This window comes from Brachyistius frenatus, unplaced genomic scaffold (genome assembly GCF_029030835.1).
Source record: "Brachyistius frenatus isolate BFR_SWC_R1_liver_20210118 unplaced genomic scaffold, ASM2903083v1 Contig_6, whole genome shotgun sequence".
Taxonomy (NCBI): domain Eukaryota; kingdom Metazoa; phylum Chordata; class Actinopteri; family Embiotocidae; genus Brachyistius; species Brachyistius frenatus.
In genome coordinates, this window is record NW_027210605.1 from 44,953 (window position 1) to 72,929 (window position 27,977).

The 27,977-nt window shown below is 42.9% G+C and overlaps 2 protein-coding genes across 5 annotated transcripts; both read left to right on the plus strand.

Moving 5' to 3' along the window:
* Positions 1-401: 401 nt before the first annotated feature.
* baz2a (bromodomain adjacent to zinc finger domain, 2A) lies at positions 402-17,905 on the plus strand. Of its 4 annotated transcripts, none has more exons than XM_069722995.1 (30): positions 402-483; positions 2,186-2,309; positions 2,487-3,395; positions 4,119-6,173; positions 6,419-6,694; positions 6,785-7,150; positions 7,259-7,319; positions 8,164-8,272; positions 8,416-8,517; positions 8,672-8,894; positions 9,062-9,123; positions 9,209-9,274; positions 9,383-9,775; positions 9,864-10,118; positions 10,227-10,441; positions 10,558-10,632; positions 10,733-10,907; positions 11,001-11,063; positions 11,150-11,294; positions 11,388-11,998; positions 12,109-12,421; positions 12,566-12,721; positions 12,825-12,985; positions 13,130-13,195; positions 13,322-13,605; positions 13,709-13,844; positions 14,000-14,167; positions 14,279-14,598; positions 14,766-14,909; positions 15,939-17,905. In XM_069722995.1, the coding sequence occupies exons 2-30, from the start codon at positions 2,186-2,188 to the stop codon at positions 16,096-16,098; spliced, it is 8,193 nt and encodes a 2,730-aa protein (XP_069579096.1). In that variant the 5' UTR covers positions 402-483; the 3' UTR covers positions 16,099-17,905. The 4 variants fall into 4 exon arrangements, with proteins under 4 accessions (XP_069579096.1, XP_069579089.1, XP_069579071.1 ...); XM_069722988.1 differs by lacking the exon at positions 402-483 and adding an exon at positions 490-599; XM_069722970.1 differs by lacking the exon at positions 402-483 and adding an exon at positions 672-927.
* A 4,054-nt stretch (positions 17,906-21,959) lies between these two features.
* LOC138635502 (aquaporin-4) lies at positions 21,960-27,960 on the plus strand. Its single transcript, XM_069723008.1, has 6 exons — positions 21,960-22,160; positions 22,660-22,851; positions 23,779-23,940; positions 24,052-24,216; positions 24,709-24,789; positions 25,601-27,960. The coding sequence occupies exons 1-6, from the start codon at positions 22,146-22,148 to the stop codon at positions 25,814-25,816; spliced, it is 831 nt and encodes a 276-aa protein (XP_069579109.1). The 5' UTR covers positions 21,960-22,145; the 3' UTR covers positions 25,817-27,960.
* Positions 27,961-27,977: the final 17 nt, after the last annotated feature.

The following is a 27,977-nucleotide window of genomic DNA, read 5'->3' on the forward strand; positions in this document are numbered from 1 at the left end:
TAACTGCCCACCACCTCTCCCACTGCTTCGACAGCACTTAAGCCCTCCAAAAACTACCTAATAATAATAATAATAATTATAAATATAATTATAATTATTGTTGTTGTTACATGTATATTTTTACAAAACAAACTTTTCGACATTATTTACATTTTAAAATCATAATACAAAAACAATCATTAAAAAAACAAAACAAATTGCATATTTAATTTTGCTGGTGATCATTTCACTTGTAACGTCAAATACTGTTGTGCCGTCATTTTTGTTATAGACAACATAAAATAATAATAATTTTGTTTATTTAAAAAAAAAAAAAAAAAAAATTATAATCACACTAATTTTTCCTCGTTAAGTTTTGAAATATGACCGGATGTCAGCACGCTTTATCGTCGGACATTGACGCTGCTACTGTTTCGCTCTGCTCTGTGATCATGGCTGCAACTGGACCGCACCAGCCATGTTTGCGAATTTAAAACCCAAAAGGTTCGGGAAGAGTTGTTTTATTATTTATCGCCGTGCCGTCTTCACCCGCACGCCGGTTTTTTTTTTAAAAGACGGGAGGTTCAGAGGCAATCTGCGAAAGTCCGAAGGAGCGAAAGGTTAGGGGCGGCTTTTTTTTTTTTTTTTAAACTGGGGGGGGGGGAAGAAAAAAAAATGGACCAGCGAAACTTTTGACGCCTCCTCGCGTGGGAGGATGATGCTCTGCGAAAAGCGTCCGCGGCGGTTGTGCGCGTGCAGCGTAAACAATGTAACTTCATCTTGGCTGCTAAGCTAACACGCTAGCCCGTGAACAAAAGAGAGAGAGAAGCACGCCTCCTCCTCCTTCTCCTCCTCCTCCACCACCACCACCACCTCCTCCTCCTCCTCCCTCCATCTGTTAACAAGCGAGTCCGATGAGTGAGCTACATGTTTGTGATTAAGAGACCGGTGGATATTTCTTTTTCTTTTTTGGGGGTGGTGGTGGGTGGGGGGAGTTCACGCGGCGGGGTCTCTCTCTCTCTCTCCCGTCGCTGATGGATGGATGGGGGGGCGGTAGCGGGGGGGGGGGGCATCAAATGGGTCCACACCGGCGTGATTGCGGTACCTGCTACCTGGCTAAGGAGCTAACAGCCCCAAGTACCGTACTCACTCCGGATAAAACGTTAAAAAAAAAAAAAAAAAAAAAAGATGCTATTCGGTTAGCTGCGCAGCTAAGCGTGGTGTAGCTAGATTCTATTGTGATGATTTAGCTAAATAACCTTGGAGGGTGGTGGTGGGTGGAGGTAGTGGTGGTGGTGGTGGTGAGGGGGGATATTTCTATCCGGTGTTGTTTGTGTTTGTTTTTTTTTAACCGTGAAGTTAAACGGTCTGACCCGGCCACCTGACGACGTGATACTTCGGTTATCTACCGTTAACGGTGTCGGTTGTTAGCGCTTAGCTGACGAGGCGCCGCTTTAAAGTGAATTGTTCCGTTTGGGGGAAAAGGCGCAGCTAGCGCGACGTAAGCTAACGCGACGGCCTTGTAGAAGAATTAGGAAATCAAGTCTCCCGGAGGAGGTTTGCTTCGTTATTACGACGGCAGGGAAGTGTTAAAAAAAAAATAATAAAAAAATAAAAACACCCAGTGGTGTTGTGGATAGCTCTCCGGGCTTCGGAAGTGTTAAAAAAAAATAATAAATAATATATATTCTCGCTAATCCTGCTGTTGTTAGTGGGCCGAGGCCGCCTGTCTGTTTTGGTACAATTTATCGTGGTTAAACTGAGGAGGCTGAAGCTTCACGTCACATCGGCGCTAATGATGAGCTTCTATCGGACTATTCCGGTTGTCCATTACTCTCCGCTGAGGGCCCCTTTGGCATCTGCTGTTTGCTGGCTGCGACATTTTGATGGTTGTTGTTGGAACGAAATGGTGCTGTCACAAGGTGCAGCTGCCAACAACAACAACAAAAAAACAACCCACCGAGGACAGGCGAAATCGTTGAGGAAATGGGCTCACGCATTACGCAGCGTCTTTAAAAAAAAAATAAAAAAAACTGTATGAAAAGATAGGGAAATTAATTAAATAATGATATTGCGATGCAAATGGCGATGCATATCCTGCTTGTACGTTTTTAACCCTGTACAGTAGCTGCGCTGCTTGCATGCGGGAGAGCGTCATTTAAATGTACTTTTTTGTTGTTGTTTATTTGTTTTTGTTGTTTTTCAGATGGACTCGAATAATCATTTCAATTATGGCACCCACTCCTCAGCGAACTCAGGACTGAAACTCTCCTCAGGGGATTCTCTTTATACTAACGGGTCCTCCATGAGTTTTCCTCAGCAGGGGAAGAGTGAGTATTTTCATCCACAGTATCAAGAATGTGATCGTTTTAATCACTTTATGTATTTCATAGCCAGGTCTCCATTTCTCTATCCACCAAACTTTGACAGTGTAACGTAGTTAAGACACAAACACAAGCTTTTACGAGTACAAACTGTAATACGACTACTGTTTTTGTACCTAACAGACATGAATGGCGAAATGAATGTGAATGGCGTCACTACTGTACTCGGGTCCAGTGTGTCTGGTTCCCAGCCACCATCAGCTCCTTACCCTCACATGAGCAACCACCACCAGAGCAGCATGGGCTATGACTACTTGTGGGGAGGGCACCCTCAGTATGGTCCAGCCATGGGCACCTCTCCTGGGCACGGGATGCATCAGAAACAGCCTACACCTGGGATGGTGCAGCCTCAGTCACAGCACCACTTCCAGGGTCATGGACAGTACCAACTGAATGGGGCTATTGAGAACTCTCGCCAGCCTCCTGTGGCAGGCCCAGCAAACATGCCTGTCACTGGGAATCAGTACTGGAACAGGAGTAACCCTGGACCGCAGCAGATTGGGTATAATTCCCATGGCATGTATGGGACCTACCAGAGTCAGACTCATCCTGGGATTACATCATCACAGCATCACCAGCAGCAGTCCTTACAGCCACCCCCACATCAACCATCCCAGCAGAATCTCCACTCCCACCGTCACCCTCACCATCACCACCAGCAGCACCAGCAACCACAGCATTATGGTATGATGCCTAATGGGATGCCATACTACCAGCATCAGCCCCAGCCCCAGCCCCAGCACCCTTCCCTGCCATCACCCCAGCAGCAGCAGCAGCAGCCACCACAGCAATCTCAGCCATCAGGCCAGGCTCAGATGATTCAACCAGCTGCCCAGAATTTTACTCCTCCACATGGCAGCCCGCAGCACCACAGTTTAGGCAGAGGGAGCACTGGCAGCCCTCTCCCTGTGGGAATGTCCTCGGCACCAATAATATCACCGTCAACGGTGCAGGATAGTGGATCACCCAAGGGCCACAGCAGGGAACGGAGCCCCCACTCTAGCAATGTGGGGATGACTTCGCCAATGCAAGGTGATCACTTTACACGTACATGTTTTTGTGGAACTTTTTAAACTAATTTCATCCTGTCAGTATTTTGTGTTTCTCCCATTTCAATAAAAGGTAGTTCATTTTTTTTTTTTTTTTATTAGAAATTATGAATTGATTAGTGGACTAACAGGACATTAATGAAATTTTTCAAACAGAAATGCCAAACATCTGCTGTTTCCAGCTTTACGAATGTGAATTTTTTTTTTTTGTTATTAAATGTTTTTCTATATTGCTTTTATTATTTATTTTTCGACTCATGCTGGAGAACTGAATATCTTTGGGTTTTTGGTCAGACAAAACCAGACATTGTAATGGGTCACTTATTTTGGGGAAATTTGATTGACACGTCACCCTAATTTATAGACGAAACAATCAGTCTAGAAATCAACAGATTAATTTACAATAATAATAATTTACAGGCTCACCAATTGGGTTAATCACACTGCCATTACTTATTAGTGAGATGATACAAATATTTAACCAGCAGGTGCCACTGTTTATCTATGTGCTACACTACCTGGAAATAAACTGTCACCGAGATGCTTTGTTTGGGACAGATCAGGTCAAACTACATATTTTTACCTCTAAAATATTTGTATTTGTATACAATTTATGTTATTTTCAGAGGGACCATCATTTAATAACACCCTCTCCCGTTGACATTATCATGGTATTGACAGTGTTGTTTATTCTGTGTTCTTTCAGGGCATACGAGGGAAGCTATCAAGGAGGTAGACACAAGCTTTAATGGCAGTGAAAGGGCATCTGTTGCCCAGAGGCTACCTAAAACTGACAGTTACCAACCCAAACCTCCTGCTGCTCATGTGGGACCTACAAGTGACTATCGTCAGCATTCTGAACAGCCAGCAGCTGAGCGCCCAGAAATGGCTTCCCCCGTCCGAGATCCAGCCGTTAACCCACAGTCTGTGTCATCTCAGCTCTCTGCGTCTTCATCCAGTGCAGCAGCGTCAGTGTCTTTGACCAAGGCCTCAACACCACCTCGGCTCTCTGCTGCTCCAGCTCTCTCTGAATCTCCCACATCTGCGTCTGGGCCTCCTACTGTTTCATTCCAGGATGTAGAATGTTCTCCATCACAAATCTCAACACCTCCCAATGTGTCCTTTGCTTCATCTCCAGCTGTTTCTCCCAGACTTTCCACACCTCCCCTGATGGTGCAAAGCCTCAGGCCTCCCACTTCTGCTGCGACTGAGATGGCTCCTGCAGGATCCAAGCATCTGTCAGCAGGATCCTCTTCGTCCTCCCCCCTGCCTGCGTCACCTTCGAAGTTGTCTACACCTCTTGCTCCAACTGATGGCGTGTCTCGACCTGCAGCAGTTTCTTCAGGGCCTCCTACAACTGTTTCCCCTTCTGCTACGTCTTCTTACTCTGCATCCATTTCATCTCTTGAGCTGCAGATGGTTCAAGGGTCCAAGCCACCTTTGATGACGCCCTGCTTCACAGATACATCTGGAGCTCAGCATGAAAAGCCTGGACCCCCAAAACTGATATCTGCTACTTTATCTGTGGGTCCAAATTCCTCATCTCCCGGTGTGGCTCCATCTCAGATGTCAGTATCTGGATCTTCAGCGGACTCTTCTTTATCAACATCTGCATCTCCTGCAACTATGTCAAAAACTCATTCGGTAGTCAGTAAACTTTGTGAACCAGCATCCACACCTCGGTGTCAGACATACACTCCTCCAGCTGCTGACTCTGCAGCATCGTCACCACCAGGGGGGGTTAACTTACCCTCCCTACCAGCCCACGAAAGCCCTACAGTCCGACCTCTGTCTACCCTACCTCTTCTAACCACTCAAGCCTCCAGGACTGCACCCTTGTCCACCCCTCCTGCCTTGGTGTCTGTGCCTCCTGTAATGGGTACATCTTCTGGAGTGGTCCAAAGTTCTGAGTCTGAGCGACTTCCTTCTGACACCACTCCTCCTCATGTGCGAAAGCAGTCGTCTCCCAAGTCAGTGCACCACAATCGTAGCGAGGATAAGAAATCAGGGGCTAATAAAAGGAATGGAAAACAAGACGAACACCTCCCTCAGCATGATTCAGGCCCGATAAGGACGTCACATGTGGAAGGGACTGAGACTCATAAATCTGAAATTCGCTTACACAAATCTCTTCCTGATCTCTCTGGGAAACCCTTACAGAGCAAAGTTCCTCCTGATCAAAAGCCCAAGAATACACAAACAGATTCTGAAAAGCACCCCATGCAAAGCAATGTCCTCTGGGCAGAAGGTGATTCCACAGTGGAGAAAACTCCTCTCAGAAAGACCCCACAACTTAACAGCACACGGGTACAACATCTGACACATGAACAAGGTTTTGATAATTCAACATGTGACTCCCCCTCTAGATTTGATGTCAGCTCTATCATGGAAAAGACCTCTCTTCTAGGTGGCGACAGCTCGTGTGTAGATGACTCCAGTCTCTTTGACAGCAGCTTTCACCTGAGAAAGGACACCTCTCTGTATGACAGCACTTCCCAAGCTGAAGAGGAACAGTCTACTGCATTTGACACCACCACAGATGGCAGCTTTTCTATGGAAGGCTCCAGAAATGACACATTTGACTCCACCAGGGAAAGGGAAACCTCAGAGGCAGAGGAGACCAGGAACAGTTGCCAAATTACAGGAGGATCCATGCTGGAGTCTTCTCTGAACAACACCTCTCAGAGTGAAGAGCCTCCTGCCGACTCCAGTGATGTGTCCAACTCGCGCTCATTTGTGTCGCCCCAGTCAGGTCGTCAAGGTACATTTATGAAGTTTTTCATCGTTGAAATGAGTATTACATGGTTTGACAAGCAGTGCTTATTAGTTTAAATGCGTATAATGCATATTCTAATCATTTAAAATGTTTTCCTCTGGATAAAAAAAATAAGTAATTTTCTTTGGGCAGTGATTTTCAAAGTCACAAAATAAAGATAGTTTTATAACACAGATTACTCGTCTACCTGTTTTCTAAGTCATCACCCTTCATTTCTGAATTCTGCTAAGGACCTGAAGTGGAGTGGGAGCCCAGAGGACATGATACACCAGACTCAGCTGGATGCGTTAATATTAAGACCCCCGCTAGTGAGACAATGACACCACTGAGTTTCAAGATGAGAGATGAGAACTTCATCGCCTTCAGTACGCCAGCAGAGAGCCCTGCTGTACACCCACTCCAACCTGCAGCTGATCAGACCGGGTCAGCTGCTGGAGGTCTTCGAACAACCCCAGGGAAACCACGCAAACCTCGAACTCCGAAGGCAATTTGGATTAAAACGACAGGTATTTAAGATTCTGCTTTCAACTAAATGTTAATTAAAGAGAATATTAGATTTCATTCGAAGTGTTTTTTTTTTTTTCTCATATTTTAAGCTCCCGAGGAGGTCCAGCGGAAGCCTCGGTTTCGAACCCCAAAGGTCGTGAAGGTAAAGACGGATGAAGAGGGTAGTGCTAAAGAGGCGGGACCGAGAGGCAGAAAGAGGAAGAAGTTGGTCAAGGTTGACGTTAAAGAGACAACAGATGCTGGGCCTCCCTCAGGAGAGGTCGATCCGATAACAGCCACAATTGAAGCTGTTCTGGCTAACGCTTCAGCTCTCAACACAGTAGTCGAGAAACCCAAGAAAATTAAACGAGCCAAGAAACAAGACCAAGAAGGAAACGTGGTCAAAACACCAAAACAAGATGCTGAAATCGCTGCTGATGATGGTGATGAAAATGATGACGACAGCTCCACTGCAGGTGATGAAGAGGGCTTGTTCGGGTGCTGCACATTATGTGATGGCATTTTGTGAAGCTGTGATATCACACTTTGATATTAAGCCTACTTGTTTGCATTTTCTTGAACAGGTGAATCTAACAGACGAAGGGTTGCGACGGAGGACCAGGTCCAGTTCCCTCTGCTGCATGGGTAATCATCCCTTTCACTGTCAGCTTTAAAGCTGAAGGATTGTTAAGGAATCCAATCAGATCTTTATTTACCAAACTAAACTGAGAATAAAATGACTAATGGGGAAAGATTTAAACTAAAATGTGTCCTGTGTTGATGTTAAAGGATAACTTTGGTGCTTGATTAGGAGTTTGGGGTTCCTCACCCAGGAACCTTTTATGTTCTTTGAGGAAAAACGATACATTTTTCACATAATTTTGAAACATTATCACAAGAATATTTATAACTAAAAACATCACAGCTGCGATTTTCTCATCCTCCAATAGTCATTTGACAATGTAACGTCATTAGTCCCCACAATGCTCCACTGCAACATTCACACTTTGACTCGGTTGGCATTGCCGAGCGCAGCAGCACCTCCCGTAGATCAGTTTGGGCTGGTCAGAGCCTCACTATCAGTCGATGGGGGGTAATCTTAGCGTCCGCTGCCACATTTCTCTCTCGGCCTGTCTCTCTTGATTTTCTCCTGCTGAATATTCCAGCTAATACAAAGATTGTGAATCCATCAATCCATCATCAGTGCCAATGTTTGTTTTTTCTTCAACAATTAAGAAACATGTCACCCAGTGCAATAATGGGAAATAAAATGGAACTCTATTGCAAAGACATTAAGCAAAGTCAGACCTCAGATCAGACAGAAACCCAGAACTTGTTAGTATGATAAAGTGTAAAGGTTTTTTTTGGGGGGGGTCTTTTCCTGGGATTTGTTGACAATAAGAATAATATAGAAAATCACCAAAGTTATCCTGTAAACTCCAACTAAAAGCTATAACAGGAGTATAATGACAAACTCTCTTAACTGTAGCTGGAGGAGGGAGATTCGTGTGAAGAAGATGGAGAACCGCATGAAAGGCGAGACCTGGTACTACACTCCTTGTGGCAGGAGGATGAAGCAGTTTCCAGAAATAGTCAAGGTGAATTTCCCTGGCTATGTAACAGACCCAAGGGATGTTTTAAATGGTTAAAACTGTAGTCTTGTCACTTCATTGATTATGTCAAAACACTAACTGTTTTTCCTCTCTTGCTCGTCCTGCCTTCTCCTGATTGCTTCACACAGTACTTGAAGAGACACACAGACAGTGTGGTCACCAGAGAACACTTCAGTTTCAGCCCACGCATGCCTGTTGGAGACTTCTATGAAGAGAGAGAAACTTCAGAGGTCTGTTTAGTTTTTAATGATTCTTTTTTCTATTAAGAGAAAAGTCAAATCCAGCACAGTGAGGATTTGGATCCAAACTGCTACACATGGCATTACAAATGTGTCAGGAATGTACAAAACTACAATATTTTACCGATCTATATTTTCCTAACAGGGTATGAAATGGGTCCTTTTGGCGAATGAAGAGGTTCCCTCAATGATCATGGCCATCACTGGTCGGCGAGGTCGACCTCCGAACCCCGATAAAGAGAAACCACGGAGGTTTCGTGGCCTGAAAGGAGGACCGGTCCGCCGCCCTGGTAGACCGCCCAAAACCAAGATGATTGACCTTCTTAGCAAAGTTGACGCCAAGCTGCTGAAGCGACTAGAAGCCAAGGGTGAGTGGATGCTTCGTGAAGCATTTCTATGTGTATCGATTCGGGACCGTATTTTGTGTGGCTGAGAGATAAGCAATGGCTTTCAGGTGTCTTAATACCAGATGGCTTGCTTATTACGTAACTGCAGATGTGTACTATGGCTCATAGTTTGTTTTACCTTTTTATAGAAGCTCTCACGGAGGAGGAAAAGGAGAAACTTGCAAAAATCAAAAAGAAAATGAAGAGAAAGGTAGGTCGTCCGGACTGATTTTGATGCTGATCTGTTAACTTGTTAATATTTCATCCTAATTTTGTTACTGCTGTTTATTTTCTAGGCAAGAATGAAGAGAAAGGAGGATGCTAAGCTTAAGAAAATAAGAGAGGAAAAAAAGAAAGCCAAGGTACGGGGGGAAAAAAAAAAGTAACATTCAAAAACATCAAATGATTTGCCGACAATATTCTCAGCTCTTAGTCACCACCACCTGTTTTTTTTTTTTTCTGTCATCTAGCTTGAGCAAGACGCTAAACACCTCGAGATAAAGGCTGAACCATTAGACCCGACAGCTCCACAGGTCACACAGCCAGCATCAGAGTCTGCCGCTGAGCCCAAGAAGCCGGGACGGAGGAGGTCAGTCAAAGTTGAGGCCACTCCACCAATACAGCAGACAGATGGGGAGAGGATAGCCCAGGGTAAGAGGGTGCTGGGTGCTCGGAGTAAAGCCAAGGCGCTGGCTAAAGCCCAAGCAGAGGCAGAGGCAGCAGCTCAGGCTGCGCTGGCAGCTAAGAGGGCAGCAGAGCGGAGAGCACAGGCCCAGAGACGTATGGAGGAACGGAAGAGGCAACAGCTGATCGCAGAAGAGCTGAAGAAGCCCACAGAGGACATGTGTCTCACTGACCACAAAGTGAGTCTTAATTTAAAACCATTTTAAAACTGTGGTTCCAGTTGTGTTGTCAATCTAATCCTGACCTTTGAACTTCTGTCTCCGCCAGCCTCTCCCAGAGCTGTCCCGTGTCCCAGGGGTGGTTCTTTCTGGAACAGCTTTTGCACACTGCCTGGCTGTGGTTGAGTTCCTACATGGTTATGGAAAGGTGATAGGTCTTAATATACCCAAGGACATCCCGAGTCTTGCTACCCTTCAGGAAGGCCTTCTCGGCCTGGGTGACAGCCAAGGAGAAGTCCAGGACCTCCTGATGAAGCTGGTGGAGGCTGCACTGCATGATCCAGGCCTGCCGTCGTATTATCAGGTGTGTGTGACTCACTTCAGGCATTTTCTCCATTAATGCAATTCTTTAACAATAGATAAACCTTTTAAATCTAAATTTTGTCTTAATCTCCATCTTCCCATCCTTCAGTCGGTAAAGATCCTTGGAGACAAGCTGGTTGAGTTGGAGTTGACCCGCAACACAGTTTCAGAAGTACTTCGCATCTTTTTGGAATCTCATGGTTATGAGACCGAGGTGTGCAACACACTACGGACCAAAACATTTCACGCCCTTCCTCCTGACACAAAGGCGAGCATCCTGGCTTTCCTGGTGGAAGAGCTCAACGGCAGCAACAATGTGACGAGGTTAGACCAGAAAGATAATTTCTTCTGTGACTACTCTAGAATTTAAATGTTTATTTCCTGGACACATTGTTGTTACTTTATTTATGGATTTTTTTTTTTTTTTTAAATGTTTTTAGTGACATCGACAACACGTTAGAAAATATGACAACCTGCAGGAAGAACAAGTGGATCATCGAGGGGAAACTGCGCAAGTAGGATGATAGTTCTCTCTGTTCAAATACAGAATAATTAAATAGATTTCTGAGATCCTTCCATCCAACCCAGGCGACTCAATTGTTTTCTCCCTGCCAGACTGAAGGCGGCGCTGGCGCGCCGAACAGGACGCTCTGAAGAAGAGCTGTGTTTTGAGGAAAGGAGGCGCAGCGCCAGAGTAGCAGAGGAAGACACCCTCAATCTGGAGGATGGTGGTCTCGTACTGGACAGAGGAAACCGTCGCGCACGCAAAGAAGAGCCCAAACTCAGTGATGTGTGTATCTGCTCAAGTGTTTTTCCTCAGATTCAAAACCTGATCATTGAAATAATTCAGATCAATAAATTGTTTTTGCTGTTTTGGCTACAGAGTGAGAGCCCTAACAATGCCAGCATTCCAGAGCTTGAAAGGCAGATAGATAAGCTAACCAAGGTAAGTTTAAAACCACACAGACGCTGTGCTTCAAACATTTCTGTTTCTTTTATATTAAATACTCTTTTGCTTTTGAATTTCCGCAGCGCCAAGCATTTTTCCGTAAAAAGCTGCTACAGTCGTCTCATTCCATGCGGGCCATAATGCTGGGCCAGGACCGTTACCGGAGGAGATACTTGGCCCTACCTCACCTCGGTGGAGTTCTAGTCGAGGGGCCTGAAGAGCTTCTGAGTGAGTGTGGGAGTCAGTTGCACTTTTTTAGATTTTACAAACCCTTTGCTTGTTCGTCTGTATCTACTTTCTCTTTACACTTCTATTTTGCAGCTTCGGGAGATGTCCTTGTAGCTGAGGTGCCCGTCACCTTCCTCAAAAAGGAGCCCAAAGTTGAGGAGGCTCCCATGCCGACCTCTCCCCCTCCTATTCTACCTTCCTCTCCCTCTTCAGCCACCCCGGGCCAGGCCCAGACGTTTTATCCAGAGGACGACCCCCTCCCTGGCACGGCGTCCCTCATGAGCAGGCCAAGAGGACGCGGACGCCCCCGAAAAATCAAACCCGAAGTCGAGCTTCACCTCCGCACAGCGAAGATCCGCCGGCGGCGTCGAAGTAGCGTCAGGCCCGGGGCCGAAGACGGTCCGGGATCACCAAACAATGGCACACAAGATCTCACACAAGCAGCTTTCCTCAGCTGGCTCAGCCAAACACAGGAAACGGCAACCAACGGCACATGCTCAGCGGCGGGGGAAGCCCCAGAGGGTAATCGACCAGAGGAGACTGTGAAGGAGATAGCGGAGAAACAAGGACAGTGGTTCAACCTGCTTCCAAAACAACCGTGTGACGATAACTCTCTGACTGAACCCCAGGCGCCCACCTCAACCCCAAAACTCCTCCCTCAGATGCCGGCTGGTCTGGCCGCACTCACTGCTCCACTCATGCAGGTTTGCAACTGGAATAATAACAAAAAATACATATAATTACCCAATAATAATGCACTTTTTTTTTTGAGTCTGTAGGATGTGGAAATAATTCACCTCTCCATACTCCTCAGCCGGACCTACTCTTGCCTGGCCTGGCTCCGGCCGACCCAGCGACTCCACAGGACGTTCCCCCTACAGGCCTCGCTCACGCCGTTCCTGCTGGTACTCCACTAACGGACCCTCCGCCTCCTGCAGCTCCAGGCACCCCCACCACCCCCGCCAGGCCAGCACGCAGGCGGAGGAGAGGCAGCAGAGGCAGTAGTCCGGCCCGCAGAGGGCCACGAGGAGCTGCAGCCAAACGCCGCGGTCGCCCACCCAACTCTGTTTTCCAGGAACTTGAGCAGCAGTACTTCACACAACTGGTGGTCAAGCCTATTCCAGCATGTAAGCCTTGACTGGTCAGAGAGACTGTTGTGATTTCTAGCCAGCAGGAAACATGATCATGTTTTACACCGTGTCCTGGGTGACTTGATGCTGTCTTTTTCATGCTTTTAATATGTATAATAATATAATGCGCTTGTTCTTCAGCCATGGTGCGTGGCTGGTGGTGGATCAAGGATCCAGAGGAACTGTACCACACCTTACAAGCCCTCCACCCGAGGGGCATCAGGGAGAAGGTGCTCCATAAGCATTTGGCCAAACACATGGAGAGCTTAGCTGAGATATGCACCAAACCTGTCAACGGTGAGTGTTGTTAATAATTGGATCATCATGCATCATTGTGCCTCACGTGTTTTCTTTATGCATGTTCTCCTTACAAATGTTCCCTTCTGTTCTTTTCAACCAGACCCGGTATTTGAGTTGAAGGTGGAGGAGAAGGATGTGTTGCTGGAGGCTCTGCAGCAGCCCTGGCAAGTGCAGGAGAAAGCAATGGAGACCGACATCAGCGCCCTACAGTGGGTGGAAGACCTGGAGCAGCGGGTGATCGCTGCTGACCTCCATCTGAAGGTGAGAAATCAACAAACTATAGTGAAATTCAAATTGTCATTATTCTTTGTGCTACAGATATTTCGATACAGCAGTAGATACAACAATAAACATGTAGAGTATTTTAGTAAAAGTGATTTAATTTTATTTTCTTGTTTCCTCAAGGCACCGCCTCAGAACGCAATCAGTGATGCTGAAACAAACACTGAGACACCAATGGCAGAATTTCAGGTAATTATTAGAAGACCTGATTTAACAACGAAAAAAAACAAAAAAGCATCAGGTTTGAACTCGTGAAGAAATGTTTTAAGTTCTCTTACTCTTCATGTCCTCACTGCCCTCTCTCTCTCCTTTCAGCCCTACACAATCCCCGACCCAGACTCCACCCGCGATGACCTCCAGTACTACGAACACGATGCTGACCCCCGCGATGATTGGATCGTGCGAACCAAGAAGGAGTGGTCCGGCCTGCCTCGCATCGCCACGCACCCGCTGGACCTGGCCATGCTGCGGCTAGCCAACCTCGAGCGAAACATTGAGAGACGCTTCCTGAAGGAGCCACTCTGGAACCCAGCGGAAGTGATGCGCCTTGCTCCCCTCACCCCCACACCAGGTGAAGAGCATCCCATGGATGTTATCAGGTGAGAGGAACGGCCTGGGTTTAAAGTGCAGGGGAGGAATATTTTTCCGTTCCTACATTTGAAACTGACGTACTCCATTTTTTTTTTCTTTTTTCTATTTCAGTCTGGAAAGTGAAATCACGTCGCGACTACGAACATGGCGGCAGGCTTTGGATCGCTGCCGCAGCGCTCCTCAGCTCTGCCTGTGTTTACTTCAGCTGGAAAAGGCCATCGCTTGGGAAAGATCTGTGACTAAAGTGGTGAGAAGGCTCACCTCTGCCTGTTCAGACTTCATTTCACAAAATTCCTCTTGGATTTTTTTTTTTTTACGGGAGCACACTGCACAAAATGAATGAAAATATTATCAACAAACTCTGATATGAGGATAACGTCTCTGTGATGTCTCTTTTCATAGACTTGCCAGGTTTGCAGGAAGGGGGACAACGACGAGTGCCTGTTGCTGTGTGACGGCTGCGACCGGGGCTGCCACATGTACTGCCTGAGGCCCAAAATCACCCAGGTGCCCGAGGGAGACTGGTTTTGTCCAACCTGCGTTGCTATGGTCAGAACCCTCCGTTATTACGTACGCCGTTTTATTCTGCTGTTTTGAATCTAGGAGTTGTTTTCCAGCAATTATTTCATTTCAAGAAATGCGTTTTATTCCCTCATTGACTTTGTCTGCTCCCTTATTAAGGAGGAAAGTGAATCACCGCGCTCGTCCAAAAAGCGCACCAGGGTGAAAAAGAGACGATATGAAGATGACAGCTCTGAAGATGAGACGGCAACACGACGCAGTGGTGGCATGGCAACGCGACACAAAGAGACTCCAGCACCCACCTCATCTTCCCGTTACTCTGGAGGAGGAGGAGGAGGAGAAGGAGGAGGAGGAGGAGGTGGCGGCGGCGGCGGCGGCGGAGGAGGAGGAGGAGGAGGCGGCGGCGGCGGCGGCGGCTCCTCCTCCTCTAAACGGCGCCGCATGACAACACGCAACCAACCAGACCTCACCTTCTGCGAGTGAGTGCAGCCTCGATCGCTGTCAAACTGTTAACATGCAGATTGAGTTGATTCATTTGACACAACATGAATTTAAAGTCATTTTTTTGTCTTCAGGGTGGCGTTTGTTTTGACAGTCATGTTGAGGTGCATTAGTGTTCATTCTTTTATTTATTTTCCCCTGCCAGGATCATTCTCATGGAGATGGAGTCTCATGCAGATGCCTGGCCGTTCCTTGAACCCGTCAATCCCAGACTAGTGCCCGGCTACCGCCGCATCATCAAGAACCCCATGGACTTCCTCACCATGAGAGAAAGATTGCTACAGGGAGGGTGAGATTGAATAAATACGACATTTATTAGCTCTCGTGCATGTTCAGGTTCACCGTGTTTCAAGTTGCTAGAAAAAAAATCTGTCTCTTTGGTGCTTTGATATGACTTAAAATATCAGACCTGTGAATAAAAAAATAAAACCTGGTTCTCTTCGAAATAAAGAACAGAAATGAGAGAAAATCCTAAAACCTTACTTCCACATGAATCAGCGGCATCTGTATGCTTCCGCCTATTCTTTTCACATTTATGCGTAAATGCATATGTGTTTGTACACCTGTGAACAAAGAGGTGTGCAGGAGACAAAGCAATGGTACAAAACATTAAATCATCTCCTATACACTGTAAACACTCATTGGGGTATTTTTTTTTTTAATTATTTAATAGCTCCATCCAGATCAAGCAACTTCGATCAACCATTTTAACCCACACAATGTATTGAGGCTCAATTTACCCAATAAAGTGTAAAAACAAATAACCTTACAAAACCACATTAATATACACATGACTGTAGAATAAGTAGTAAACATCATAAATATAATCAGAAGTACACAGTAACAGTTTTTTTGTTTTTTTTTAAACCCACAAAATATAAACGGAAAACATTATTCTCAAAGTGAAGAGAAAAAAAAATTGCAAAAATCCAGGAAAAGGTCACAAAACGGTCTAAAATGAGACAAAATGGTCTAAAATAAATATAGAAAGAGGTTACATAATGAGACTACGAACCACAAAGTACTAAAAATCGATATAAAGTCAGTTATACAAATGTTAGATCTAATCTGATTATGCTTAAGTGTCAAATTCACCAATAGTGCTTTGTCAGCTTGTAGTTCATCCTTCTTTATATCACATGATACATGTTCTTTTCTCTTTTTTTTGGTCTTGTTACATCCTACATAGTTTTCCCTCCTATACAGCAACTTTTTCTAACGTTGAAAAGGCGTCCTCCAATTTTCTTCTATGGTGCTTTGTTGTTGTTGTTTTGTTTTGTTTTTGTTTTTAAACCTTTCTGCTGTTTCCTTGTCTCAGGTACTGCAGCTGTGAGGAGTTTGCGGCCGACGCTCAGCTGGTCTTCAACAACTGTGAGCTCTTCAACGAGGACACGTCGGAGGTGGGGATGGCCGGACACGCCATGAGGCGTTTCTTTGAGAGCCGCTGGGCGGAGTTCTACTCAAATAGGGACAAATAGGAGCCTACGACGATCCCCATGACGGTGGGGCTGTAGACTGTTGGTGCTGTCACCGTCCCGGTCACACTCTTGCCATTACTGCTAAGATTGTCTGGAGGTTCTTCCAGCGCTGTGTATTCTCTCATGTATAGTTATATATGTATAGATTTTGGCTATTTGTCTGTTATTGTTTCCTCTACTGACCTAATCTTTTTCTAAAGGCCCACAGCTGAACCGGCTTGAACTTGTACCCATTCCCCGTTCACCGAGAGTGAGAACACGTCTCTCTTCACTTTCCACCTTTCGTGTCTGCTCATCGTCACCTTAGCACCTCATCTCCTGTTCGCGTTCTCCTGTCGTGTCCTTTCACGAGCCCCATGTCGTAGCGAGGCCTTCGGTCGAGCCCCGCTGCGGGTTGATGACACGGTCTCAGGCCCGGAGTATTTTGGCTCTCGGGAGTCGTACTGAAGATCAGGGACTGATCACACTATCGCAGCCTAACTGCTGCACACTGGACCTGCTTTAGCGCCGCCCGACGACTAAATGGATCAAAACTCTTCACAGAGCTTGTTTCTTACCTGTTCATTGGAAATGTAATGTAACGTGGTCTTATGCCTAGAAGTAATTTTTTTGCTCAATATATTTTTATTATATATTCTATATATAAATATATATAAAGATTACAATAGCTGGGATTATTTAATAGCAATAGCTTGTAGTGAATGTGTACAGATTACCTTATAGAAATGTCTAGACGATTTATGAAAAGGCCAGTTAAACTAAAAGGAATCCGTTCTTGGACTGTCACGAGTAGACGTTGTATAACCTCCACTTAAAGTCATGCACGCACACTTACACACTTCTCACCAACACACGAACACGTACACGATTTCACACACACACACTTACCTTCTGCTGCTGTGTGAAAGACACTGGTTTCTGAAACTGGAGGATTTTTAGTGTTGGTCAGTCTCGGACTCTCATATTTCACTGTCTCGCCTGTTAAAAGAGTAAATGTTCAGCTTGTTCGACCTGCCCTGTGTCACGGACCGTCTACAACCAAAAGGAGGCCACCGTTACTTTAGCACCTGTTAACAGTCTGTTTCAGAGGACACACACTGAACGTTTGCTCTCGCGCTGTAATCGTGATCGACGGGTCTGTCAAAGCATCACAGCGTGTGACGTGATCTGCACCTTCAAGCCTGCAGTTGTTGAAAATAACACTCGCATTTCCGTTTCGCTGTAGCTCATCTGACCACATAACCTCTTAACGGTGGCTGCGGTCGGATAAAGTCCTCTCATTTTAAAGAAGAGAATTGCAAAGGAGCTTGGATATTGAAGTACGAGGCAAATGGTTGCCTAGCTTTCTGTCTCACATTCCTGGTATTGATTTTTTTTTTTTTGTTCTTTCTTTTTTTTGTGCGTGTCGTATAAGGGCCAATGTACGACGTTGCGCGGCATGGTTGGTGTGCTATGAAGGCGACAGGATGACTCCACAGTCTTGGGTTTTATTTAAACTTGTTTCTTACACTGAACTCAAATCCATTGATAGGAAATAAACTTTGATGTTCCTTATTACACTTAAAGGGACAAGACGTTTTTTCAAAAAAGAAAAAAAAAAATAAGACATGAAAACCAAATGTGGTGTTAAGTGACTTTTTAATAATGTACAGTTTTGGTGACTTTAAATTTGTTCCTTTATATTTTTAGGACCAATTCATCATTTTTAAGAGGAGGTATTACAAGACTCTGTTGTATTAAGGTGATGTAACACGTGTGCATCTGTAGAATGTACTGTGAGTTGAATAAAAACCAGATCTAGTAGGGAGCATTTGTTTTGTTAGTGTTTCTTCTGTTTTCTTCTTTCTATTTGGCTTTTTTTAATTTTAATTTTTTTTTATCATCCGAGTCCTTTCTGCATGTTTATCTCAAATGTTGGGTTTTCCCCCCTCAGTTTGAAGGCCTGTAAGCTGGTAACTGAAAATTAACAGCAACAGCAGTTCATGTACTCAATTCAATTCAAACAAGATGGTCCTACAAGATTGAACCACAACAACTCGTAAATCGATTTAAATTTAAAAACGGGTCGTATGTTGACTACATCTCCAGTGTTGTCTAAGCCTGCATGAATATTTGAGTGCAGCATTTTCTCAGGCTGGTTAAAGCCTTGCTGGTGACTCAGTATTGTATTGTACATAAGTAACAAGGGCATTGTGATGTTGGGTGTAAATAATTGAAGTAGTGCATTCAAAAATATGATAATTTTATATTTCTAAAAATATAAAGTGTGAGTGCTGCCACCATGCTTTTAATATAAATGTACTACAGCATAATTATCATTAGTGATGCTAGTGGGTGTACATATTAGGGTTTTATCAATTTATTTCCTTTAATCCTTTTGTCTATTGTATTAACACATTTGAGAAGCTTCTATGCACACACACACACACACACACACAAGTATGTAATCAGATTTCAACCACACATCGTTGTCCTAAGTGGATTTAGTTTGCTTAGTTTGATCAAGATGAGGCTGAAAAAGCTTCTGATTAAACCTAACCCTGATACCTCGGACCTTTCTTCTTCTGTTTTTTTAACTATACAAGTCTTTAACCATTCATGCTCAAATGCAGATTCATATGCTCTGTTTTGGCTTTCTTCCAATCAGTCATCTGCACAGTATACATACCTGTCCTGTATGTATGACTGTTACCTCGAGGACTTATTGATACCAGGCAAAGTCAAAAAACGTCCTAAAATATAACAATTGAAAGATCAACTTTAGGGATTTGAGTTGTGTTTGCAATGTGGTTAAAACATCTCTGGCTCATTTCAGTTACATTAATAGTTATATTTACTGTAATTTAAACTCGTGTTGGCTTTTTTAACGTGAGCGTTTCTGACATTTTTTTTTTTTTTTTTTTAATATTACTGCTCCTTAAATAACTAACTCAAATAAATATGCATTCTTGAAAAGACAGAAACAATTTTAAAGACACCGTTTGTCATAACAGTCTCCAGCCTGCTTCCCTCATACCTCCGCTGTACCTCAGTGCATATCACACGACAGGCACACAGCAACATGTCACGTCGGAGAGCGAGGAGCTCCGAACCATGACGGACGCCTGGCGAAGTGTTTGGGTGGGGCTCTGCGGCTCCCTGGAGAGTCCTGTCGGAAGCACATGCTGCTGGAAACGTCCTGCCATCATCCCCAGCTGCTCTACAGTGGGAGAGACTTGGCATTAACGCACACTCAGGCCACATACTTACTGTAGATTCCACACTTGAGTGTGTAAAGCATTGGAAATCTTTGTCAGAATTGGGAAAAAAAAAAAAATAAATAAAAGGTGTGTATCGTAGTGCGTCTCTTACTTTCCCTTTGCCCTCTGTCGCTCTCTCAAATCCCTTAGCTTGCATTTTGCGTGTGTGTATGTGGGTGTGCGCGTGTGTGAAATTGTGTCAGTGTCAGCACTCTGGGGTGAGAGGGGGGCTAAAAACTCCCCACGCCAGCGGGTTCCAGGGTGCCCCCCGCCCGTCCTGCGCCACACATTTGGGCTTAGCCCCACAAAAGGGGGGATAACAGTTCCACAGTTGCCGTGGAGAGGAGGGGGTAATCCACGGCATAATGGGGCACACCAGCAACCCCACCCCCCTACCAACCAGTTCATTCTGGACTCGGTCTGCCATATTGAGGGCCCCTGATGCCTGCAGGGTCAGGAAAGTCAGTTTGGAGTCCAAACATTTCCATGTCACCACAATCATCATGTCAGCTGCCTCTAACTGAAGAAGTACTGCTGTAACGCATTTAGAAAATAAATGTGGTTCATAACTTGTTGCATCAACTGAATAGTCTCAGTTTTGAGTTTAACTGAATCCGTTTTGGTGTGCGCGCGCGCGTGTGTGTGTGTGTGTGTGTGTGTGTGTGTGTGTGTGTGTGTGCGTGTGCCTGTGTGTGTGATATATCAAAGAGAAAAACTGAAAAGCGTGCACAGATGCAGCACCTCAATGGGCTCTATGGCAACAGCATCATGAAAGAGTTTGTCCCCATGGCGACCAGAGTGGTACCTCTCAAGTAGTTTTTAAAAGGGGGGAGGAAAAAAAAAAAAACCCCGAGGGTGTTCAGGCATAATATCAGAGACCTTTGGGGATTGTGTCAACATATCAGCAAGCGTTTGGCCGTACTTTTAACCTCACACTGTGAATCTCCTGCTGTACAACGTGCACAGACAGTTCATCCCGGACCTTTGAAAAACGAATTTCCCTCCAGGAGGTAAAGCTTCAGAAGACAGAAGAAAAAAAAAAAAAAAAAAGAGACATGTTTATCTCATATTTATCTGCAGCTGAAATGTAATGTATGGCTCAATGGTTAATTTCAAAGCAAAGGATGTTGTCTGTTCTCATTGCTCTGGTCCTCTCTGCTCACTAATTGCTCCCTTTCTCCTATAATTGATATGAAAATCAGGCTGAGCAGGAGTAATGTTTTCCAGGTGCTCAGGACAACAGCAGACTGCAGGACAAAAAGCTTATACTGCTGTAATGTTTCATGTTATGTATGAGTCTGTCATGTTAAGTATGTTTCTATTTTTTTTTTTTTTTTTAAATTTAAATGCACTTTAAATCTCCAAAAATCAACAATAAATCAACAGTTTGAGCTCGCGTCAGCTAATTCGTGGTTAAACTGAAGTAGCTCAAAGAGAAATCTTTTTTTTTTTTTTTATGGCGATGCTTAACATGAAACCATATTTATATTATCTTAGTCGTTGTTGAATCTCATTTGTCTGTTTTTCAAATCTTGGCCTTAACTTCCTGCTTTCTGACGAACACAAACTGAACACGCTAGCGTCCTTCCGCGACCCGTGACGTCATGACGTTCACCTTCATTAAGATCTTAACAAAATTAAAATTCTTGGGGGAAAAAATGTCAATCTGATAAACTGGTTGGATGTTTTTAAATAACAAGCTATATAATATTTATTGTATTTAAACTGTGAGACGCCTGACTCGTTCATTTTCCGTTTGTTTGATAACAGCTGTGAAAGTTTTCTGCCTGATTGAAACACTGTCAAGAGCCAGTAAAGTTCCTCCAAGTGCAAATAAGCGCTCTTAAAGGTAGAAATTAAATCAGCATATTTCTTTATTTCACTCATTTTTATTTCCTGTACTTCAAATTAAAGTTCCAACACGAAGCTGTGTAGGTATTTAAATATTATAAAAACAAAATTTAAAACTATACCTTTAATTATTTCATTATTGTTTCCCCTTAGCATTTAAGACTTCAAACTTCCAGTTTTATCAAAGTTTTTAGTAGGCTATATATATATTGGGGTTTTTTTGAGTTAAAAGACAAATACAAGAATCTGAACAAACACTCTCACCACACACCACACCATACTAAAAGTAGAGATTCGACAGTGAAAATCTGGTCAATCCATTTAAAATAATGACTTTGAATTTGTGTCTTATATATTTAAGCACAGCTGACAAATGATACTGACTGCATGGTGTTCACCCTCACTCCTCAATGTCTCACCTTTTTTTTTTTTGCACTGCTTGTATTGTGTCATCAAATTATTTTCATCTTTTTCTGGATGTGTTTATTTTATTTTGTGTCCTCGCTCAACGTATTGCTTTAACCAGCCATGTATTTGATTTATGAAGACATTGTGCGACCCTCTGAAGTGGCCACAATCACTTCAGATAGAAGATAAGTGAAAGGCTCCTGGTAGTTTTCTGAAGATGTGTTAAATTGCCTAAGGTCGACGAATCACTTGGGAGGAAAATCTGGAGGGCAGGATGTTACACATACAACCTTGGAGGGACACATTTGCATGTGTGACTCGATAAGGCCTGAGGATCAGGGGAAAGAGAGGGTGAGGAGAGAGAGAAACACACAGAGAGAGGGAGGAGGCTGCTCTCATCAAAGGACATCTCAGACTCTACAAGTTGATGAGGGATGTAGCCACGACCCTGAAGCGCCTCAGACCCCGACAGCTACAGACAGACGGACGGACCAAGTGAGAAGGAAAAAAAAAGAGTAGCCTGAGGACAACATACTTATCGAGTTTGAAATGACGTGGCGTGAGGTGAGCATCTTAGAGTTTAAACTCCTCATGATTTACAGCGAAAGGACTCTTCAGTGAAAAAAAAAAGAAGACATTTTTGTTTTTTTTTACCAGGGAGTGCTTGACCATTTGTATTTTATGGGGGTTTAGAAAAAAAACACTTGTTTCTGTGATTTATAAAAAGTAATAATTTTGTGATAATTGATGCTTTTGTGATTAACTTTATCGAGAAAACATCCAGCTGATTGTGCAGTGTTGGAATATAGGTTACTGACGTGGATTTGACTTGTTAGTGTTAGATATTATGATACAAGTTTTGTCTATGTCTCTTTTATTGTTTTTAAGATGTATTTTATTAAGAATCAGACTGATAAATAAAATTGTCAGCTTATTGTATACGGCCCGCTCTGTGGTTAAAACCAGTATTTCTTACCTGTTTTTATTCACTAAAACGTTATAGAATGAGTTTAATGCACTAATTATAGGCCAACTTTGTTTACGTCCGCTTTTTTCCGAGCAGCTACGCAGTCGGCAATTCTGGCGTGCCATGCTGGCAGAGCTGCTCGGCACCCTGGTGTTAGTGAGCGCCGTGCTGGGTGCCTCTGTGCCAGGCCCCGTAGAGGCCCCCGGGGGACCCCTATACCCAGCAGTGGCAGTGGGGGCAGTGATTGTTGTACTGGGACACTGTTTTGGAGAAATAAGCGGGGCACAGGTGAATGTCTCGTAGTCACGCTTTCATTTTAATATGTTGTTTTTCTTTTTGCCTGACTTAAACTTGATTTAAAAGTGTAGGTGAGTCGCAACCAATCAGTTGTGAGCAGTGGAGGAAGAATGCAGATTGTTTACTTGAGGAGGAGGAGGAGTAGCCTACCAGATGGCTACCGTTTAAATAGCCTTTACTTCATTTCAAGGAAAAGTCCTGTACTTAAAGTCTGACTTACTGAAAGTCAAAATACATACCTGCTTAAAATATTAATCTCAAAGACTTTCATTTAAATAAATATCTGTTAAATTCATAGACTGTGTAAAAATGGATGGAATCTCCAGGTCTGAAAAATGAAGCCAATGCAGAAGTGCTTAAAGTGCAATACCACTGTGGACCAATAGGGGCTGGCTCCAAAAAAACAAAACTCTTGCTCCAATAGACTCCAATTTAAAAAGCTTCAACTTCTCTCATGAAATGCAAAGTTAGTAATTATTTTTCAACAAGTCATTATGGTGTCGTTAGCTGAACTAACTAATTCTGATTCGGGTTCTGGTGGTCTTTCTAAAATAATTTCATAATGAATTAGATATGAAGTACATTTTTGGATGATTCCAAAAATCTTTTTTTGAACTACTTGCTTTTTGTGGTCTGAGTTATATAACTACTGTACATCGAACGACTAGACACAGATTTTTGTAATGGGACACAAGTGTAAAAGTTTTTGAACCACTAATTTCATCTGTAGCAATACATTGTATTTTATGTAACATCTTAAAGTAACAGCTGTCAGATAAATATAGTGTTGTAAAAATAAAATATTTCTTTGATCTAAAGTGAAAGTAAATATTAAGATAAAGACGTAAGTTTTTATTGTAATTTTCTTTTGCAATTTATAACATTTATTTCTTGGCGTGTGTTTGTGTCTGTGATCAGGTAAACCCTGCTGTGACTCTGTCTCTATTGGCCACACGGAGGCTGGATGTTCTCCGAGCCCTTGTTTATATCGCTGCTCAGTGTTTGGGAGCCTCATTAGGAACTGGGGCCCTCTACCTGGCCCTGCCGCTCAAAACCACTGCAGACCACTTTGTCAACAGGGTCAGTTCCCTGAACGTCTGTGTGTTACTTTTCAAAGTTTGAGAAACTTTTCACGTTTTCTGAATATTTCTGACTTTTTCCATTTCCTCTGTCCTATTTTACCTCACTAAGGTTCCCATGGAGCTGAACGCAGCCCAGGCGCTGGGCATCGAGATTCTGTGCACCTTCCAGATGGTCTTCACTATCTTCTCGGTGGAGGACCAGCGCCGCAGGGAGAGCCCAGAACCAGGAAACCTGGCCATAGGATTAGCACATACTACTGGAGTGATGATAGGGGTAAGAGGAGCTTTCATACAGATTCTTACTTGATCTCCAGTTTTATTTATTCCTCACAAGTAAAGCCACAACAGGTTTGATTCCCCCACACACGACTCTGCAGACAAGCAGAAGCCCAAACAGCATTAAAGACAATCAGGGGCGTCACATGAAAACTTCCAAAGTGGACCCTCCATGGTTTAAGATGTTTCAGGACATTTATTCAGTGTAAAAACTGACCCACTTTCAGGGAGTTAAAAAATATTTCACACAGGAATTGGGAAAACTGGACCATGTGCATGAAAATTGATACTGAAAAAAGAACAAAATAACTGGAGAAAGACTCCGTTTACTTGTCTGAGTGGTCCTTCAAAACATCTAGTCAGTGCTGTTGTTGTTTGCTCACGATGTTATTTTAAGATCCGAACTCCAAGATAAATCAAAATATGAAGAGAGAAAGAAATCACCTGTTTTGACTTGGTTTATATTGTGAGGATGTTCTCTGTCCGTCAGGCGCGGTTCTCTGGTGCGAGTATGAATCCTGCGCGCTCGTTGGGTCCAGCCATCTTCACTGGCTTCTGGGAAAACCACTGGGTGAGAAAGAAATCCCAAATCCAAACTTGTCATGATGGAAGCACTGTTCCCACACTCTCCAACTAATTTTTCAAAGCTGCTGTTTTACAGATGACAGATTTAGTCAGTGTACAAGCAACACTGTTGAGTGCATTAGCTACAGTGGTGGGAAGTATATTTACACAGATACTGTACTCAAGTACAGTTTTATGATACAAGTATTTTACTTGAATATTGTCATTTTCTACTACTTCACTTTCACTCCTCAACATTTTCGAGGGAAATATTTTACTTTTTTACTCCACTAGAGCTAGAGTACTTTTCATATTAAGATTTTACATAAATGATCATATGTTTAGGAAAATTATTGTCACATTTCAGGTGTATATAGTTGTTAGCAGTTTCACCAAAGAGATAGTTCCTCTTTGAACATCTCGTGATTTAATTTTGATGATTAATTTAGGCCTGAAGAGGTAAAATTTGAAATTATTTTAATAAAAAAAAAATTGCAATCCTAAAGGTTGGTGTTTCTTTTTCTAACCCTATTAATCGTTTCATGGTGCCTCAGATTTATCTTGAAACCCTTTGTTAAGTCATTAGGTTCCTTGGTTGAAAACTCTAACTTCACCCGCTACAACACAAGAATGTTACGTACACATTGATGCATCAGTATTAAGAATATAATAATGTAAAATTGAATAAAATCAAAGAATAAATCATTCATATAGACTTATAATGGAGATGAATTAAATATGTCTTGGACGATCCAGATGAAGTCCGTACTCACCTCTTTTATCTTATAATGGCACAATTTTCTTCTGCCCGCCTGCAGGTGTATTGGCTCGGACCGATACTCGGTGCTGTACTCGCTGGAGTGTCCCATGAATTCTTCTTTGCACGCAGCGCCTCTCGTCAGAAGCTGGTGGCCTGTTTGACGTGTAAAGACATTGACATCGTGGAGACTGCCAGCATGACCGGATCATCACTGTCCACGGTCACACAGAACGCCATAAGAGCCAAGCAGGCCAACAAACAGGAGAACAACTGACGACACCTGCATGAAAATGGTTACAGTGATTTTTATAAAATGCACAGTGTACAGTTCATTAGATGTGATGGTGGTTGGGACCAAAAAAAAAGGAGAAGTTGTCTTAAAGGTTAAACTTCTCACACATAATATGCTGTAAAACACAAAATGAGAATGAAGCTGCTAGTGATCCAAGGCAGGACAAAAATCTGCCAGGAAAATATTATATATTTAATATAAAAAATAACATTATTAGGAGTTTTAAATAATTTAATGACAAATGCCAGGTTATGATGGATTAAGACTTAAATCCTTTTTAAAAATGAAAGTAGTGACACTGGAAGAGAGGATTTCAGTGAGGATGTATAGATAAATTCAACAATTGTAATATTGATGAACCAAAACCCGTTCATCCTGTCAAAAGTGTTTTGTTTAATCCCAAATGCACTCCAGCGTGGTTAATCTACTTTTATTTTTGAAATTTATTTTTTCCAAAATGTTTTTAATATTAATGTTCATTATAATTGATTTAATTCTCACTGTCTTGTTTTGTTCCACCAGCAGTCCAAGCACCCAAAATATTGACTTTACAATGGTGTCAAATAGAAACTACTCAGCATTTTAACAAAAAAAGGAGAACGTTTGTTAAAAAAAAGTTTCTCTTGCTTGCATAATAGAAAAAAAAAATCATCTGCAAAATGGTTGTAGTGTGAAATATTTACTCATTGCAAGTAAAAGTGAAAAAGTATAAGCATCAAATTGTATTTGGATATTAAAGACAAAAGTGCTAGTGAACAGGGTTTCTTTCAGAGTTTGTAACATCCGCAATGAAAAAAACTCTCATTGGAAACAATATTGGGAATAAATTTACTTTTAGATCAGCTGTAGATCAGTTAAATGTGGAACCAGATTCAGCAACTAACTAGCAGGTCAACCACAGCTGTTATAATGTGTGGTGAAGTGAACACAGTGGAGGACACTCAATCCAAGACACCAGGAACTCAAAATCTGAGTAAATATAGTTTGTCAATTAATTTTGACATGTCACAGTAAAATACACATAGCTGTAAACAATAAAATTAATGACTAGTGATTTTTCAAACAAAACCAAACTACTTGAGGATGTAGAGTAAAATATTTAGATGTAAATTCAGATTTTTGTATGTGGATTCATCACGTCTGCAGGCATCCAGCAGCTCACGTTTTTCTTTTCAAAAGACTGCAGAAGATATAAACCTCACATGTAGACAATGTGGCAACCGTGTTCACCTACTGTGTTTTCAGTGAGCTTCTGTTGAAATATTAACAGCCCACACTGGAGCTTTATGTTCTCTTTTGCTTTTTACTGCATGTGGAGAGAAATTAGTGTAGCAGCTGCATTTTAAAGGGGCTGGCTGTGACCTTTCAGGTCCCTGTTGTCTGTCATTAGTTTCGATAAAGGTCTTGTCAATATGGTCAGATTCAACACTCACTTTCACATTTGCACATCATTATAATATGTAACAGAGTCTCATTGAAATCCCGCTTAAAAACACCATTATTTTCCAGTTGCATCTCGTGTTTGTGAGTGCTTTGAAATGCTAAAGAGGTCCTTACTCTGCACTGTGGGTTCAATGATGCTCTCAATCAGCCCAGCATCTCTCTCATGTCTGTGCCTGTTAGCGACCATCTTTTCTCTGAGGCCTCCTATTGACAATCAAATGGGCCTTCATACCTCTGTAATGGCTCTACAGAAAGAACACCTTCAGTCGGAATAAGCTTTGTAATTTAAAATGGATATGTTGAGCCTAGTGTCTGTGTGTGGGGGTGTGTGTGAGTGTGTGTGCTGTTTGGGTGTGTGAGAAACAATACTTTTAGCTTTCATGAAACCTTGCTTCATGAAACCTTGCTATAAACCACCATTTTTTTTTGTCACGCCTTAAAATATATCTTGCATGTAATTTAAAGATGCTTTTATTTCCTTTGTCTCCATCTCAAGATGCATGATACCACCAGTTGTAAATGAGAATTTTTTTTTTTTTTAAAGTAATTTGGATGAACTGACCCTTTACATTCTATATAAACTGTACATTTACCAGGTATTCATATTAATAATGAATGTAAAACACTTAATTATCTGGATTTGACAATAGGCTACGTCTAAAATAAAAGCATGTTAGCAATCAGTATCTCCAAAGTGTCA